Source organism: Carettochelys insculpta, chromosome 28, assembly GCF_033958435.1.
Source record: "Carettochelys insculpta isolate YL-2023 chromosome 28, ASM3395843v1, whole genome shotgun sequence".
Classification (NCBI taxonomy): Eukaryota; Metazoa; Chordata; order Testudines; family Carettochelyidae; genus Carettochelys; species Carettochelys insculpta.
Window position 1 is genome coordinate 7,917,957 of NC_134164.1, and position 14,161 is coordinate 7,932,117.

Sequence of the window (14,161 nt, forward strand, 5' to 3'; positions counted from 1 at the left end):
GGTGAAGTGCTCCCTTCCTTTTGTTGTTGGCAGGTGTGTCAGCAGTGATTCAGGCCTTTGAGCTCTGAGAAGCGTGCGGGAGTTCTGGGTGGCGGTGGAGGGCATGTGCGTTTTTATTTTGTTTTTTAATTTTTGCCTCCGGACAGAATTCTTCAAATTGCATCACACAAAAAAAGGTAGGTGGGTTGAGGAAGCTTTTATTAAATATACAAAATGTGTGGAAAATTAAATGAAGAAAACCCTCTGCTACCTGTAGTGCTCTAGATCTAAGGATTTTAGTGTGCTTTTGCAAGCATATATGAACTGAGTCTCCCAACTGTTAGCAAAGGTGTCTGTTTCCTTAGTTATGCAGTACAGTAGGGTCTCAACATTCATGAGGGTTCTGCATTGAGAACCCTCGTGAATGTTGAATTTCGTGAATATGGCAGCCCCTGGCTGCCGGCGTTCCCTGCCCGGAGCCCCGGGGAAGCAGCTGCTCACGAATAATTTGCGAATCTCAGGTTCACAAATATTGAGGGCCCCCCCCACTGTATAGAATCTTCTTTTCTTTACTTCAAAAGAAATAGAAAAATTTAGGAAATAACCTTAAAGCTGCAAATTTAAGTCCTCAAAAGTTAGGAAATGCTGGAATCAAGTCTGCCTGTAAAACCTTGACATGGTCCTCTTGAGCTGGTACCTTGTGATGCCATTGTTAATTACACAAGTTGTACCTCCCTTGTCCGGCAGCCTTGGGACCTGCGTGGTCCTGAATGAGGGGATTTGCCAGAGGAGGGGAGATCAGGCCTCCTACCTGTCCTGTAGGGGGTGGGGTGGGACTGCCACCCTGTTGGCTGGGCTCTCCCACTGGCTGCTGCAGGTTCCCTGCCTCTAGGATGTCTGGGGGGCTCCACTCCCAATGGGCTCCCACTGCGTGGCTGCCAGGCTCCCCCATCCGGGTTCCCTACTGCTGTGAGGTCTGTCCCCCAGCCAGTTCCCTGCTGCAGGGCTGCTGGGCTCCCCAGCCCCAGCTGGGATCTGCACTGCTGTGAAGCTGCTGGTGCTGGCTCCCCAACACTGCCTGAGTTCTCCATAGTGGGGGTCCTTGACCCAACTCCCTGTCTCGAGGCTGCCTCTGGGGTTCCCCAGAACGTGTGGCCAATGGGGATCCTTACTATCCTCAGGGCTCCTCTGCAGCTGAGCAGCTGGAGTTCTCTTGTCCAGGTGTTCTGGTCCATCAAGATCTGCGGTCCTGCTGGACCAGAGAGTTTCAACTTCTATACTGGAGCACATGCTGTTTTTTCAGCACATCTCTGCCTCCTTCAGTGTCTGGGATGAACTGTGCTCAGCGATGGAATCCAGGCTGTGTGCTGAATAAATCTGTTGTCTCTAGTCTGCTTATCTTATTCACTGTAGAAATTAAAAGGTGTGTAATGCCGGAGGCAGAAGACTGGAAGAAGAGCCAGAATGTTCTTGTGGTTAAGTCATTTGAACTCAGTTCTGCCACGGACTTCATATCTATCAAGCAGCTGGCTGTGGATTTAGTCTGAATTAGACCAAGAGTCTCAGCATCCCAGACAAAGACTTGTGAAAATTGATAGACCAAACAATGAGGCAGGATGATCCTTTTCCTTTGAAATGATTTGCTGCTTGTGTAACTTCACTGGCGCATTGGGTATGAAGTTGCCTGTATCCTCAGTTTGCTGCCTGACCTAGGCTTGGTATTTTGCTTCCTTTGACTTGTGCAAGAATGACTAACCCTTCGCTTTGGTCACAGAAAATATACTCATCTACTAAGACAAGTTTCAGAGGGGCAGCTGTGTTAGTCTGTATCTGCAAAAACAAGAAGTCTTTTTGCAGTTTATAGATTAACAACAGATTAACAGATATTTTGGAGCATAAGCTTTCGTGGGCAAATATGAAGCAGGTCTTTGCCCATGAAAACTTATGCTCCAAAATATCTGTCTACAAGGTGCCACAGGACTTCTTGATGCACCTACTGAAAGGCTTCACGAAACCTTTTCAGCTTTCTCTCACCAGTGAATGTGTGGCTCTCTAATTGGGATTGCATTGCTTTGATCTCTGTGCCTATAGCTTGCTACAACTGTGGGCTCTTTTTTTAAAGAGCATTCCACTGCGATGTCAGCCATTTCAGAATCCTCGATGCCATCTTAATTGCTTTTTGCTTTTTTTCCTTCCTTGACGTGGACAAAATTTGCTTCTAGAGGAGCTAGATAAGGAATATTTTTGCATTGGCAGGAGGGGTGGTCTAGTGAAACCTTTCAGCTGTAATTTGTATCACTGCCTTCAGCAGGTACCCTGAGCTGTAAACTTTCTATAGCCACGGTAGCATGCTTTTTCAAGCCTTAGCTGGAAAAAGTGAATGCATTAGTGTGTTGCAGTAGGTTAATAGGCAGCTAGTTGTTATGGTCAGCTGATTTCCTTCCCGCCCTCCAAAAAAGAGAAGAAATTATGTTCCTGTTAAACTGAGGAATTACACCTCTGAGCAATAGGAGAGAGTACAATAATTTGAGTGTAGAGGACAGTGCATTGCACAAGGTTTTGTGTAATAGTGTTACATTTTTTCCCTCTTAGACAACCTTTGCAACAGGATGGCTGAGCAGCGTCAGGATCTCAATGTGATGGAAGACCATTCGGTGAGCCAAGCTAAGCAGATCCCATCAGGTGAGTCTTACCAGGTGGGGACAGTCATGGGAGATGGAAAGGACTTCTCCCCCAGCAGTTATTTTTTCCTCTAGTAGAATGCAGATGACTCTGTGGGGCGGGGGGAAGGGTCTGCTACAAGGATAGTGGGGTGAACTTATCCACAGAGCTGATACCTGAGAATGCACATGATTCAATGAAAGTCTAGTCCGAAGCCTAGGAAAACAGGACCATTTTGGGAATTAGGTGCTGAGACAGCATCATGCAATAAATGAGCTGCTTTGGATTCTGAGGGATGCACAGAGGTAAACATAACACAAACTACATTCAGATACTTTAGAGTTCAAGTGGAAGTTATGGGTACAGCCATGCACATATGCGGACAGTGGAGCAGATACTCATGGGGGTCTTTCCCCACCCTGCTGCCAGGTGGTGGGGGTGGGGGAGGGTGCTGGGACAGACAGCTGTATTGCCAACAGGGAAAGGATGCAAGAAGCTCCTCTCTTCCCTTCCCCCACACCCGGAGAGCACTGACCTGCAGAGCCTGGCTCCCTGCTGCCCCTAACCTCCACTGCCTGCTTTCCTGCTGCCTTCCCCTTCCCTGCACAGCCCTGCTGCTCCTTCCCTCCCCCCTCCAGATTTATTATGTGGATGAGGAGCTGAGCCTGGCGGATAGGACATGGATCCACATTTTTGTATCTGCACAGGGCTGTGGTTATAGGCTTGATGCAGGAATCGCTGGTTGAGATCTTATGCCGGAGGCCAGGCTTAAATGAGAATCATCTCCTTCTGCTTGTGTTCTCTTTCCCATTCTGAGCTAAATTTCAATAGAAGAAAAATGCTTGGCTGTAGAGCCTGTGAAATCTGTAAAAGGCAGTGGAATGTAGCTGCTCCAAGAGATTGGTAAAGGCTGCTTGGAATTTAGAACATAAGAACATAAGAATGGCCATACTGGGTCAGACCAAAGGTCCATCAAGCCCAGCATCCCATCTGCCGACGGTGGCCAATGCCAGGCGCCCCAGAGAAGGAGAACAGAAGACAAGTGATTTATCTCCTGCCATCCATCTCCTGCCCTTGTTATGAAGGCTAGGGCACCATACTTTATCCCTGGCTAATAGCCATTTATGGACCTGACCTGCAAAAATTTATCAAGCTCTTTTTTAAACCCTAATAGAGTCCTGGCCTTCACAGCCGCCTCGGGCAAGGAGTTCCACAGGTTGACTGTGCGCTGTGTGAAGAAAAATTTCCTTTTATTAGTTTTGAACCCACTACCCATCAATTTCATTTGGTGTCCCCTAGTTCTTGTATTATGGGAAAAGGTAAATAATTTTTCTATATTCACTTTCTCCACACCATTCATGATTTTATATACCTCTATCATATCGCCCCTCAATCGCCTCTTTTCCAAACTGAAAAGTCCCAGTCTCTCTAGCCTCTCCCCATATGGGACCCTTTCCAAGCCCCTAATCATCTTAGTCGCCCTTTTCTGAACCTTTTCTAATGCCAATATATCTTTTTTGAGGTGAGGAGACCACATCTGCACGCAGTACTCGAGATGTGGGCGTACCATAGTTTTATATAGGGGAAGTATGATATCTTTTGTCTTATTATCGATCCCTTTTTTAATAATTCCTAACATCCTATTTGCCTTACTAACTGCCGCTGCACACTGCGTGGATGTCTTCAGAGAACTATCCACTATAACTCCAAGATCCCTTTCCTGATCTGTCGTAGCTAAATTTGACCCCATCATGTAGTACGTGTAATTTGGGTTATTTTTTCCAACATGCATTACCTTACACTTACCCACATTAAATTTCATTTGCCATTTTGCTGCCCAATCACTCAGTTTGCTGAGATCTTTTTGTAGTTCTTCACAATCCCTTTTGGTTTTGACTGTCCTGAACAACTTGGTGTCATCTGCAAACTTTGCCACCTCACTGCTTACCTCATTTTCCAGATCATTGATGAACAAGTTGAACAGGATCGGTCCCAGGACTGAGCCCTGGGGAACACCACTAGTTACCCCCCTCCATTGTGAAAATTTACCATTTATTCCCACCCTTTGTTTTCTGTCTTTTAACCAATTCCCGATCCATGAAAGGACCTTTCCTCCTATCCCATGACCACCTAATTTACATAAAAGCCTTTGGTGTGGGACCGTGTCAAAGGCTTTCTGGAAATCTAGGTATATTATGTCCACTGGGTGCCCCTTGTCCGCATGTTTATTAACCCCTTCAAAGAATTCTAATAGATTAGACAGACACGACTTCCCTCTGCAGAAACCATGCTGACTTTTGCCCAACAATTCGTGCTCTTCTATGTGCCTTGCAATTTTACTCTTTACTAGTGTTTCTACTAATTTGCCTGGTACTGATGTTAAACTTATCGGTCTATAATTGCCAGGATCTCCTCTAGAGCCTTTTTTAAATATTGGTGTTATATTGGCCGTCTTCCAGTCATTTGGTACCAAAGTGGATTTAAAGGATAGTTTAAAAGGAGGTAAAACAGACTTTTCCAAGCCCCTTCCTTAAGGGAGCTCTAGGTGATTGATACTGGCTTTTTAAATGTAGATTAATGGATTGAGGCACACGATGGAGATTAACGTAATTTCCCTCCTCCTCCCTCTAGCACTCCAGACTCTCCCTGAAGCATAAGTTTTTTTTTTTGTTCATCCTTAAAAGGCTCATGTCCATGAATGCGTAGCTGAGCTACCTCCTGATGTGACAGTTGCTTCCATTAACCACCTTTATACATATCTACAAACTGTTTCCCTTTTTACAGATTGAGAACATTAAAAAGTCGCTAGGGCAAATCTCTCAAAGCTGTGTCTGCCCCATTTATGCGTTGTGGCAGCTGGCTCACCCTTGGGCTACTGGAAAGGTGTGGCAATCTCTGGATAATAACTTAAATGATGGCTCAGAGGCACTTGGGGAGAATGAGGTATGGAGATTTGATAATTCTCAGTGAGCTGTCAGGAATGCCAAGGGAACAGACTCAGCATGTCGGGGGGTCCGTTGCAGATAGAGGACGACGAGATGGTTAAGTTAAAACAAGAATTTCCCCTCCCTTTTACTGGGACCGCCCCCAATCCATCTGGTGAAGCGGGTCTTTGCCCAGGAAAGCTTATGCTCCAAAATATCTGTTAGTCTGTAAGGTGCCACCGGACTTCTTGTTGTTCTCAAGAATTTCCTTGCCCCTGAAAATGAGCTGTGACCTACTCTGGAAGTTTGAAATGACTTCCTTGGCTAATCTCATGGGCCCTGCCTTTGCCTTCCAGAGATCCCAGCTGCAGCCATGGTAACGTCCTAGTACAGAGGGAGTCTGAGATGCTGGGCCCCACTTTTGCCCTTTAGAGAAGCGGAGGAAGGGTTGTTCTGATTCTGCTTCTATTCCCTCCTCTCACCCAAAACATGATTCGTGTGTGTGTGTGTGTGTGTGTGTGTGAGAGAGAGAGAGAGAGAGAGAGAGAGAGAGTGTGTGAGTGAGTGAGTGAGTGTGTATTAGGAGTGTTGTGAGCAAGACACGAGAAGTCATTCTTCCACTCTACTCTGCACTGAATAAGCCTCAATTGGAGTATTGTGTCCTGTTCTGGGCCCCACATCTTAGGAAAGATGTAGAGAAATTGGAAGGGGTCCAGAGGAGAGCAACTAAAAGGATTAAAGGTTGAAAATATATAACCTTGAGAGAAGATTTAAAGATTTGGGTTTGTTTAGGTTGGAAAAAGAGAAGACTGAGAGGAGACATGGTAGCAGCTTTTAAGTACCTAAATGGGTGTTACCAGGAAGAGTGAGAAAAATTATTCTACTTAGCCTTTGAAAATAGGACAAGAAGCAGCGAGCTTAAATTGCTGGAAAGGAGGTTTAGGTTAGACATTAGGAAAAATTTCCTAACTGTCAGGATGGGTAAACACTGGAATAAATAGCTTAGGGTGGTTGTAGACTCTCCGTCATTGGAGATATTTAAGAGCAGGTTAGATAAATATCTAACACGGATTATCTAGATGGTGCTTGGTCCTGCCTTGAGAGTCGGGAACTGGACTTGATGACCTCTTGAGGTCCCTTCCAGTTCCTAGTATTCTAAGTTGCAGATCAGGAAAAGCTACCCCACTGTCTAGGAGGGCTTTAACTCAGCAGAAGAGTGAGTCTGGGGTCCCATTTTGGGCCAAGACTGGCCCTTGTTGAAGTTTTGGATATTTTTGTTCACTTAATTAGGCTTGGACGCAGTTGCACCCTCCTACTCACCTTTCCCTCCAGTCAAGACTGCGGTGGACACGTCATTTAGAGATGAGAACTTAGACTTTTCCCTTTTTGATCTGAGCTGCTCTGGTACGAGAACCATTTCATAGTGGCTTTTGTTGGGTTAAAGGACGTCATTCCCCATGTGTGTAAGAGATCAGCTAGAGCATTTATCAGCACTGTTTAATAATTCTTATCATCTTGTGAAGCGTGGAAGAGCAGTTTCCCCATTTTTTAGTGAGGGACGTTTCCCTTAATGCTCTATTTCAGGGGTTCTCAGATTCATTGTAGTGCAACCTCCTTCTGGCAACAAAAATTACTTCACCATCCCAGGAGCAGGACTGAAGCCTGAACCTGCCCAAACCCCACTGTCCCCAGCAGAGTGGGGGACAAAGCCTGAGCTCCTCCGCTCCAAGCAGGGAGTTTGCAACCTGATTCCTGCCTCCCAGCCTGGTTTGCTGTCTCCGTTCTTTGCTTTATCCATCCCAATCCTCCTGCTTTTCCCCCCACTACCTGACCCATGAAAGAGCTGAGCTTATCTCTTTCTCTTGTGCCCCTCCAAATCCTCCTGCCTGGCCTGTCTGCTTTTTCCTTGCACCCCATCAGCTCACTCATAGATGGATTCCCTCTATTTCCCCCTGGAAGTACTCGTTGCTTTCCTGGGACTGCGATTGTAATAATGCAGCAGGAACATTTGTGTGCATTCCGCATTCACTAGTCAGCTCAACCCCCCGGCTGCAAAGTATTCTCCGAAAGGAAGAAGCTGGGAAAGTCGGAGAAATAGGGAGGATTTCACCAGAAGAACTTCTCTCAGCCCATATTTTAGGCTGAAAATTTCAAGAAGTCTAGTCCGTCCCAGCTCCTCCCCACCTCCATTAACAACCCAGCTCAGGACCCGCGTAGTCACAGGGTCTGAGAGTTTTGTCATTACTCCATTAATGTGGAGCAGGATATTTCTGTCTTGGATCAGGCAAATAGATTCCTTCTCTTATGAGCAGAGCTTGTGGTGTGTTCCCAGGTCTCTTCTCCATTCCAGGCCCCACAGGGTAGGCCCTCTATTCATTTACATCAACAAATACTATAGTTCCAATTCTCATACTGAAGAGTCCAAGAGACTTTGCTTGTGTTAACTTGAATCATTGTTCATAAATCAGTTTATTAGTTTCTGATCCTTGAATTTGCTGGTGCTCCTTGTAAAGTGTCCCTGTACTCTTCTGCTCTAATGTTCTGATAATGCAGTCTCAGGACCAGGGTCCAGCATAATAATCCACAGGGAGCACTGAAGAATTCCTTGCAAGTGATTTCCCTCTTTGCATTGATTTGAAAACTTGAATAACAGAGGAAAATAAGCTCTCAGTTCAGCAGTTTGCTCTGAGAGTGCCTACCCTGCACTGGAATCATCAGTGTACACTACGGTGACTCACTCAGATTGATGTCGTCTGACATCTGTGGTCTCCAAGGAAAGATTTTTTTTTTTAATTGATTATATTTTCTTTTTCGTATCATGCTTTGTTTCTGGATGTGCTTTGCACGGATTCGTTGCTCAGCAGGTTTTTCCTTTTCTGTGCTGTCACTGAATCTGTAGCTGACGCTCTAACACTTTAGCCATGTCTACACGTGCACGCTACTTCGAAGTAGCGGCACTAACTTCGAAATAGCGCCTGTCACGGCTACACGTGCCAGGCGCTATTTCGAAGTTAACTTCGACGTTAGGCGGCGAGACGTCGAAGTCGCTAACCCCATGAGGGGATAGGAATAGCGCCCTACTTCGACGTTCAACGTCGAAGTAGGGACCGTGTAGTCGTTGCGCGTCCCACAACTTCGAAATAGCGGGGTCCGCCATGGCGACCATCAGCGGAGGGGTTGAGAGATGCTCTCTCTCCAGCCCCTGCGGGGCTCTATGGTCACCATGGGCAGCAGCCCTTAGCCCAGGGCTTCTGGCTGCTGCTGCGGCAGCTGGGGATGCATGCTGCAGGCACAGGGTCTGCAACCCGTTGTCAGCTCTGTGTATTTTGTGTTGTTTAGTGCAACTGTGTCTGGGAGGGGCCCTTTAAGGGAGCAGCTTGCTGTTGAGTCTGCCCTGTGACCCTGTCTGCAGCTGTGCCTGGCACCCTTATTTCGATGTGTGCTACTTTGGCATGTAGACGTTCCCTCGCAGCGCCTATTTCGATGTGGTGCCGCGCAACGTCGAAGTTGAACATCGACGTTGCCAGCCCTGGAGGACGTGTAGACGTTATTCATCGAAATAGCCTATTTTGATGTCGCTACATCGAAATAAGCTACTTCGATGTAGGCTTCACGTGTAGACGTAGCCTTTGTGAGCATCTTACAGTAATGGCCAGCTACAGCCACTCAGCTTTTTGAATAAAGAAATGGGGAGGGGTAAAGTTATCAGACATGTTCTGAATGCTCAATTTATGTTTTCCAGGCTATCCCCTTCAGATACCTGTTGATGATGGATCAGATGAGCCCATTTCCGAGGCCTCTGATGCGAAGAGCACTCCAACCACGGAAGGTGGGAGCTCTCTGTCGTATGGCTTTGAAATGTGCTTAGGGATGTGCCAGACCACTTTCTGAAAGGACTTCCTGAAGAGGCAGGGCTGTGTTGTGTGCCTGTGCTGCCAGATAAATGCTCTTCGTTAGTTTGATGCTCATGAAGGAGAATTGCCACACAAAACCCCTGGAGGATCAATTCTCACTGTGCGTCTATACAAAAAATGCATTTTGTCAACAGAAACCGTTGACAAGCTGTGTAGATGCTCTGGGGGGGCCTTTTTGTTGACAGGGGGGATCAAAAGATCTATCCGCTTTTATGAGTAGATGCTGTCTGTCGACAGAAGTTTTATCAGAACATCTCTTCTGACAGTAACTTCTGTAGACACGTGCTTCTAGTGTAGACGTAGTGGGAGTATCCTAGTTGCCTTTCCCCTGGGGGGAGACCTGTAGCCTGCCGGGCGGAGTTAGACTTACATCAAGCCAAGGAGCGTTCTCCATTTCCAACAGATTTTTACACAGAGCTGTCAAGAAGTGATGCTGTGTTCTAAGCTGTCAAGTGTCAGCTGTATATCTAGACATGCAAATCCAGGTCAGTTATAACCTGGGTTCTCAGAAATTTGGTTGCAATTTCAGCAACGAAGGGTCCTGTGGCACCTTATAGACTAACAGAAAAGTTTTGAGCATGAGCTTTCGTGAGCAAAGACTCACTTCATCAGATGCTCGTCATGGAAATCTGCACAGCCAGGTATAAATAAGCCAGAACAAGGCTGGGGATAACAAGGTTAGCTCGGTCCAGAAGGATGAGGCCTACTACCAGCAGTTGATCTGGAGGTGTGAACACCAAGGGAGGGGAAGCTGCTTTTGTATTTAGCCAGCCATGTGAATGTCTTGTTATCCCCAGCCTTGCTCTGGCTTGTTTATACCTGGCTCTGTAGATTTCCATGACCAGCATCTGATGAAGTGAGTCTTTGCTCACGAAAGCTCATGCTCAGAACTTTTCTGTTAGTCTATAAAGTGCCACAGGACCCTTCGTTGCTGTTAGAGATCCAGACTAACGTGGCTACCCCTCTGATACTTGGTTGCAATTTGTGTCTCCATTACTCCAAATGGGAGTTTGTTGCCTAAATATCCTTAAAAATCTGTCCCACAATCTTTTTAGTATCTTACAGACTTTTAAAGGCTCTTGCATCTGTGATAATGGGAAAGCCTGCAGAGATCTTTTGACTTGAGAACCTGTTTAGGGAGACTGCTTGTTTGAGTTAATAGATTATGGAACTGAGGGTGCATCCGAGCTAACCGGGAGAACAACCTGGTCAGGATTGATGTTCCGAAGTTCGATTTCACCCGCCTAGTGGGGACATGCAAAATCAAACTATCGGTTGACAGTCCTGCACTCTTCTTTCTCGCTAGGAGGAAGGGAGGTTGATGGGAGGACGGCCAGATAAGTCTATCATAGATACGCAGTTCCAGCTCCGGCAATAGGATAGCTGGAATTGCATATCTGCGATCGACTTTAAGGTATAGTGTAGACCTACCCTCAGGCATGAGACCTGGCTAATTCTGGTAACTCTATTAGTGGTTTTAGCAAACCAATTAACCTATTTTTATCTTAGTTACCTATCTGTAAAATGGGATAATATAGTTAAAAGGGGGCATAGATGTTTGGATGAGAGGTGCTGTACGAAGGAGCAAAGTATTATTCATTACTCAAGCTCCTGCATTAGACCTTGGCTGCAGTGGGATGTTCGTTTCGCAGGGATATTAACAATCCCATATGTCATGCTCCTGAAAGGCAAGGGGTTGCAGCAGAGAACCAAAGTATTACCCTTGGTACCCTTCATCCCAAGGGGTAGCTGTAACTCAAGGGTGGGTTTGCTTCTTTTGTACACCTACCTGGCTATACAACTTGGTATGTTGCCATAGTGAAAAGGTATTTCTTATGTGTCGAATAAGATACATCTTCCATACAACCTAATATGGCGGTTTACATATTGTCAAGTCGGGGGAGTGATGCATTATGTTGCCATATTTTTTACGGAGAACCTTATTTCAAATTCAAGATGTTTGTTTGTGGTTGCATTTTTATTCCTCTGCTTGTAATGCCTGGTTACCATGCATGCCCCGTCAGAAGCTTTGGAAGGAGAGGAAATACACATATCCAAGTTTTAGCTAAAAGAGGCCATTTTCTGAACTGCCATTTTACCTTTAAATGCTGTTGTCTACTGACCTGCAGAGCTGTACTTCACTGGAAATGAGATCTGCCAGCATTCCATTGCAATACCACTCTCATTCCCAGCCTGGGTGTTCAAGAGACTGACCTATACAATTTTAACAGGTCCAGGGCTGGGTACTGCTACCCTGTGCATCAGGACAGTGTTGTCATAAGGAGGAAAATCTCATTTAGTGGGGGAAAGAAAAGCATTTCTGCCTGCTGCTTGAAAACTTGCCAGAGGTTTGCTGTGTATGAAAGTCCCAGCAGGGATGAATTAATGGGCTTAGTCCAGCTGAGGGGGTTAATGAAAGATACACACACATTATAATACAACTTCCTGCCTGCAGGCTCTTGCTACCAGCTTAGCCCTGAGCATCACCTCTGTGCACACAGCACTGCTGAATGTGCAAATCAGGCACTTGCTGCCATTTTGCTCGCTGTATAGTTTAAAAAAGACAGCGCTGGTAGCCAGACCATATTATTTTGGATGGGTAAGTAATACACAGAGGCCAAGCAGCTTGTGTGCCAAAGGAGGTGACGTGCAATGTGCCTGACAGATGGGATCTCTGTGTCTGCATACGCCATGCTTGTGCTTTTGTTTACTGTGTCAAGTATAAACTTCGTCCTGCTCAGCTGATAGCAAGGAAACCTGGTGGTTGACCATTGAGGATTGTTTCCCTTCTGGGGTGCAACCTTTAATGCTGTCTTAATGCACTGACATGTGAAGGGCTTTGTTACAGTCCAGCTGCCTGAAAGCTGTTTTGTTTTTCAGATGCCACGGCGCCCTTAGTGGAGGAGAGAGTGCATGAAGATCGCATTGCAGCTCGACAGCAGGTGGAGATACCCGAAGGAACCACAGGTGAGGTTTCTACTGGGGAATGAGGGATGAGTTTCAAAGTGTGGATGGCAGGTTGTCAATTTCACAGGATAGGTAAATACCAGCTTAAACCTGCTTTAAACCAGGAAACTGGAAAAATAATTGCATCCATATCCAACAAGTTTAGCAAGCACAGAATGTATCTATAAACAAATAATATATGTATCTAGGGGCAAAACTAGAACGGGAAGGCACAAGATGAGCCAAACTAGCTAGAGACATAGAAGATAAGAAGAAAAACCTACAAATATATTACAGTAGAAGCTTTATTATCTGGCACCTCTGGGAACTGGGGATGCCAGATGATAACCTGTGCTGGATATGCAAGCTGGGACCAGCATCCGGCTGTGCTCTGCCCCTGCAGCCAGGCAGCGAGCATCTGGCCCTGCTCAAAGGGGCCCTGGCTGGGCAGTTGACCTGCTCTGCCAGCCCCGGCCAGACAGCTGAGCCCATGGTTGTTCAGATGCGCCAGTTATCTGGGTGCTGGAGTTTTACTGTAGAAGTAGGAGGAAGACCAATGGCAGGGCAGTGCCATTCATCAGTAAAGAGGAAAAAACAATATCAGAAAAAGTGGAAGTAGCAGAGGTCCACACGCAGGTTTGTTGCTATCACCTTTTCCTACTTGAAGATCCATACTGGCAGGGTAAGTCTCTTGTTCTCATCCTGGAGATCACCCGGATTTCTGACGATGATGTTTCAGCCTTTTCATCTCTCCTGGCTCAATAGCATCATCCTCTGTTGTCTAAGTGGGTGGTGCTTCACCTCCGGCATCTTTAGGGTTAGGTTCAGAGCTCTCCTCCCAGCTGCAAACCAAGTCATCTGTATCTTAATGCCTCATCCAGGGAAACTGTGGCAGCCGAGTGTTCTCCGGCCAGCAGCTGTTGGCAGAAAAGGTCAGCAGGTGGAGGGGGCCCAAATATGGGACAATTAGTCCCTTTAAAAAAAAAAAAAAAAAAAAGTAGAGATGCCTTTTTGACGTCCCAAGTATGGGACCATCCCACCAAATATGGGACAGATGGTCACTGAGACTATCACTCTGGACAGCATGAAGCTCTGTGTAGCAGCAGGGCCAAAAGTATTCAAGATGTTATTTGTTGCATATTTGTCCCCATAGATCCCTCTGTAGGTGCTTGTACACATCATACATGAGAGATTGGATTCTCTTACTGTGGTCCTTTGGACCATGCAAGGGCCGTGCATGGTAGACTGATAGGACTACAAAGGACCATGAGAGGTCGTCTAGGCCAGCAACTTGCATTTGTGACAGGACAGAGTTTTATCACGCCCATTCCTGACAGGTGTTTGTCTAACTTGCTCATAAAAAAAAAAAGTCAGTGTTGGAGATTCCACAGCTTTTGGGCAATTTATTCCAGTGCTTAGCCAGGCCGACCAAGATTTACTAATATCCAATCTAAACTGTCCTTGCTGCAGTTTAAGCCCATTGCTTCATGTCCTATCCGCAGGGGTTATAAAGAATAATTTTTCTCCCTATTTATTGCAACAACCTTTTCTGCGCATGAAGACAGTTATGTTCCCTCTGCCTTCTTTAGTCCAAACCAGCCTCATTTTTTCAATCTTCCCTCAAGGTTGGGTATTCTAAACCTTTATTCATTTTTCTTGTTCTCCTCTGGACTTCATCCAATTTGTCCACATCTTTCGTAAAATGTGCCACCCAGAACGGAGGACGGTGCTCCAGCT

At 46.1% G+C, this 14,161-nt stretch overlaps 1 protein-coding gene across 12 annotated transcripts in view; it reads left to right on the top strand.

Moving 5' to 3' along the window:
- The window catches only part of MAPT (microtubule associated protein tau), a 91,616-nt gene that overhangs the window by 41,948 nt on the left and 35,507 nt on the right, over positions 1–14,161 (top strand). For all 12 annotated transcript variants that reach the window (XR_012642690.1, XR_012642691.1, XM_074978808.1 and 9 more), the window contains exons 2-4: positions 2,572–2,661; positions 9,307–9,393; positions 12,359–12,445. Coding sequence is in view for 10 of the 12 variants with exons in the window: in XM_074978808.1 (XP_074834909.1) it covers positions 2,589–2,661; positions 9,307–9,393; positions 12,359–12,445 (247 nt within the window). In the remaining 2 variants the exon portion in view is untranslated. The remainder of the gene's footprint in view (positions 1–2,571; positions 2,662–9,306; positions 9,394–12,358; positions 12,446–14,161) is intronic.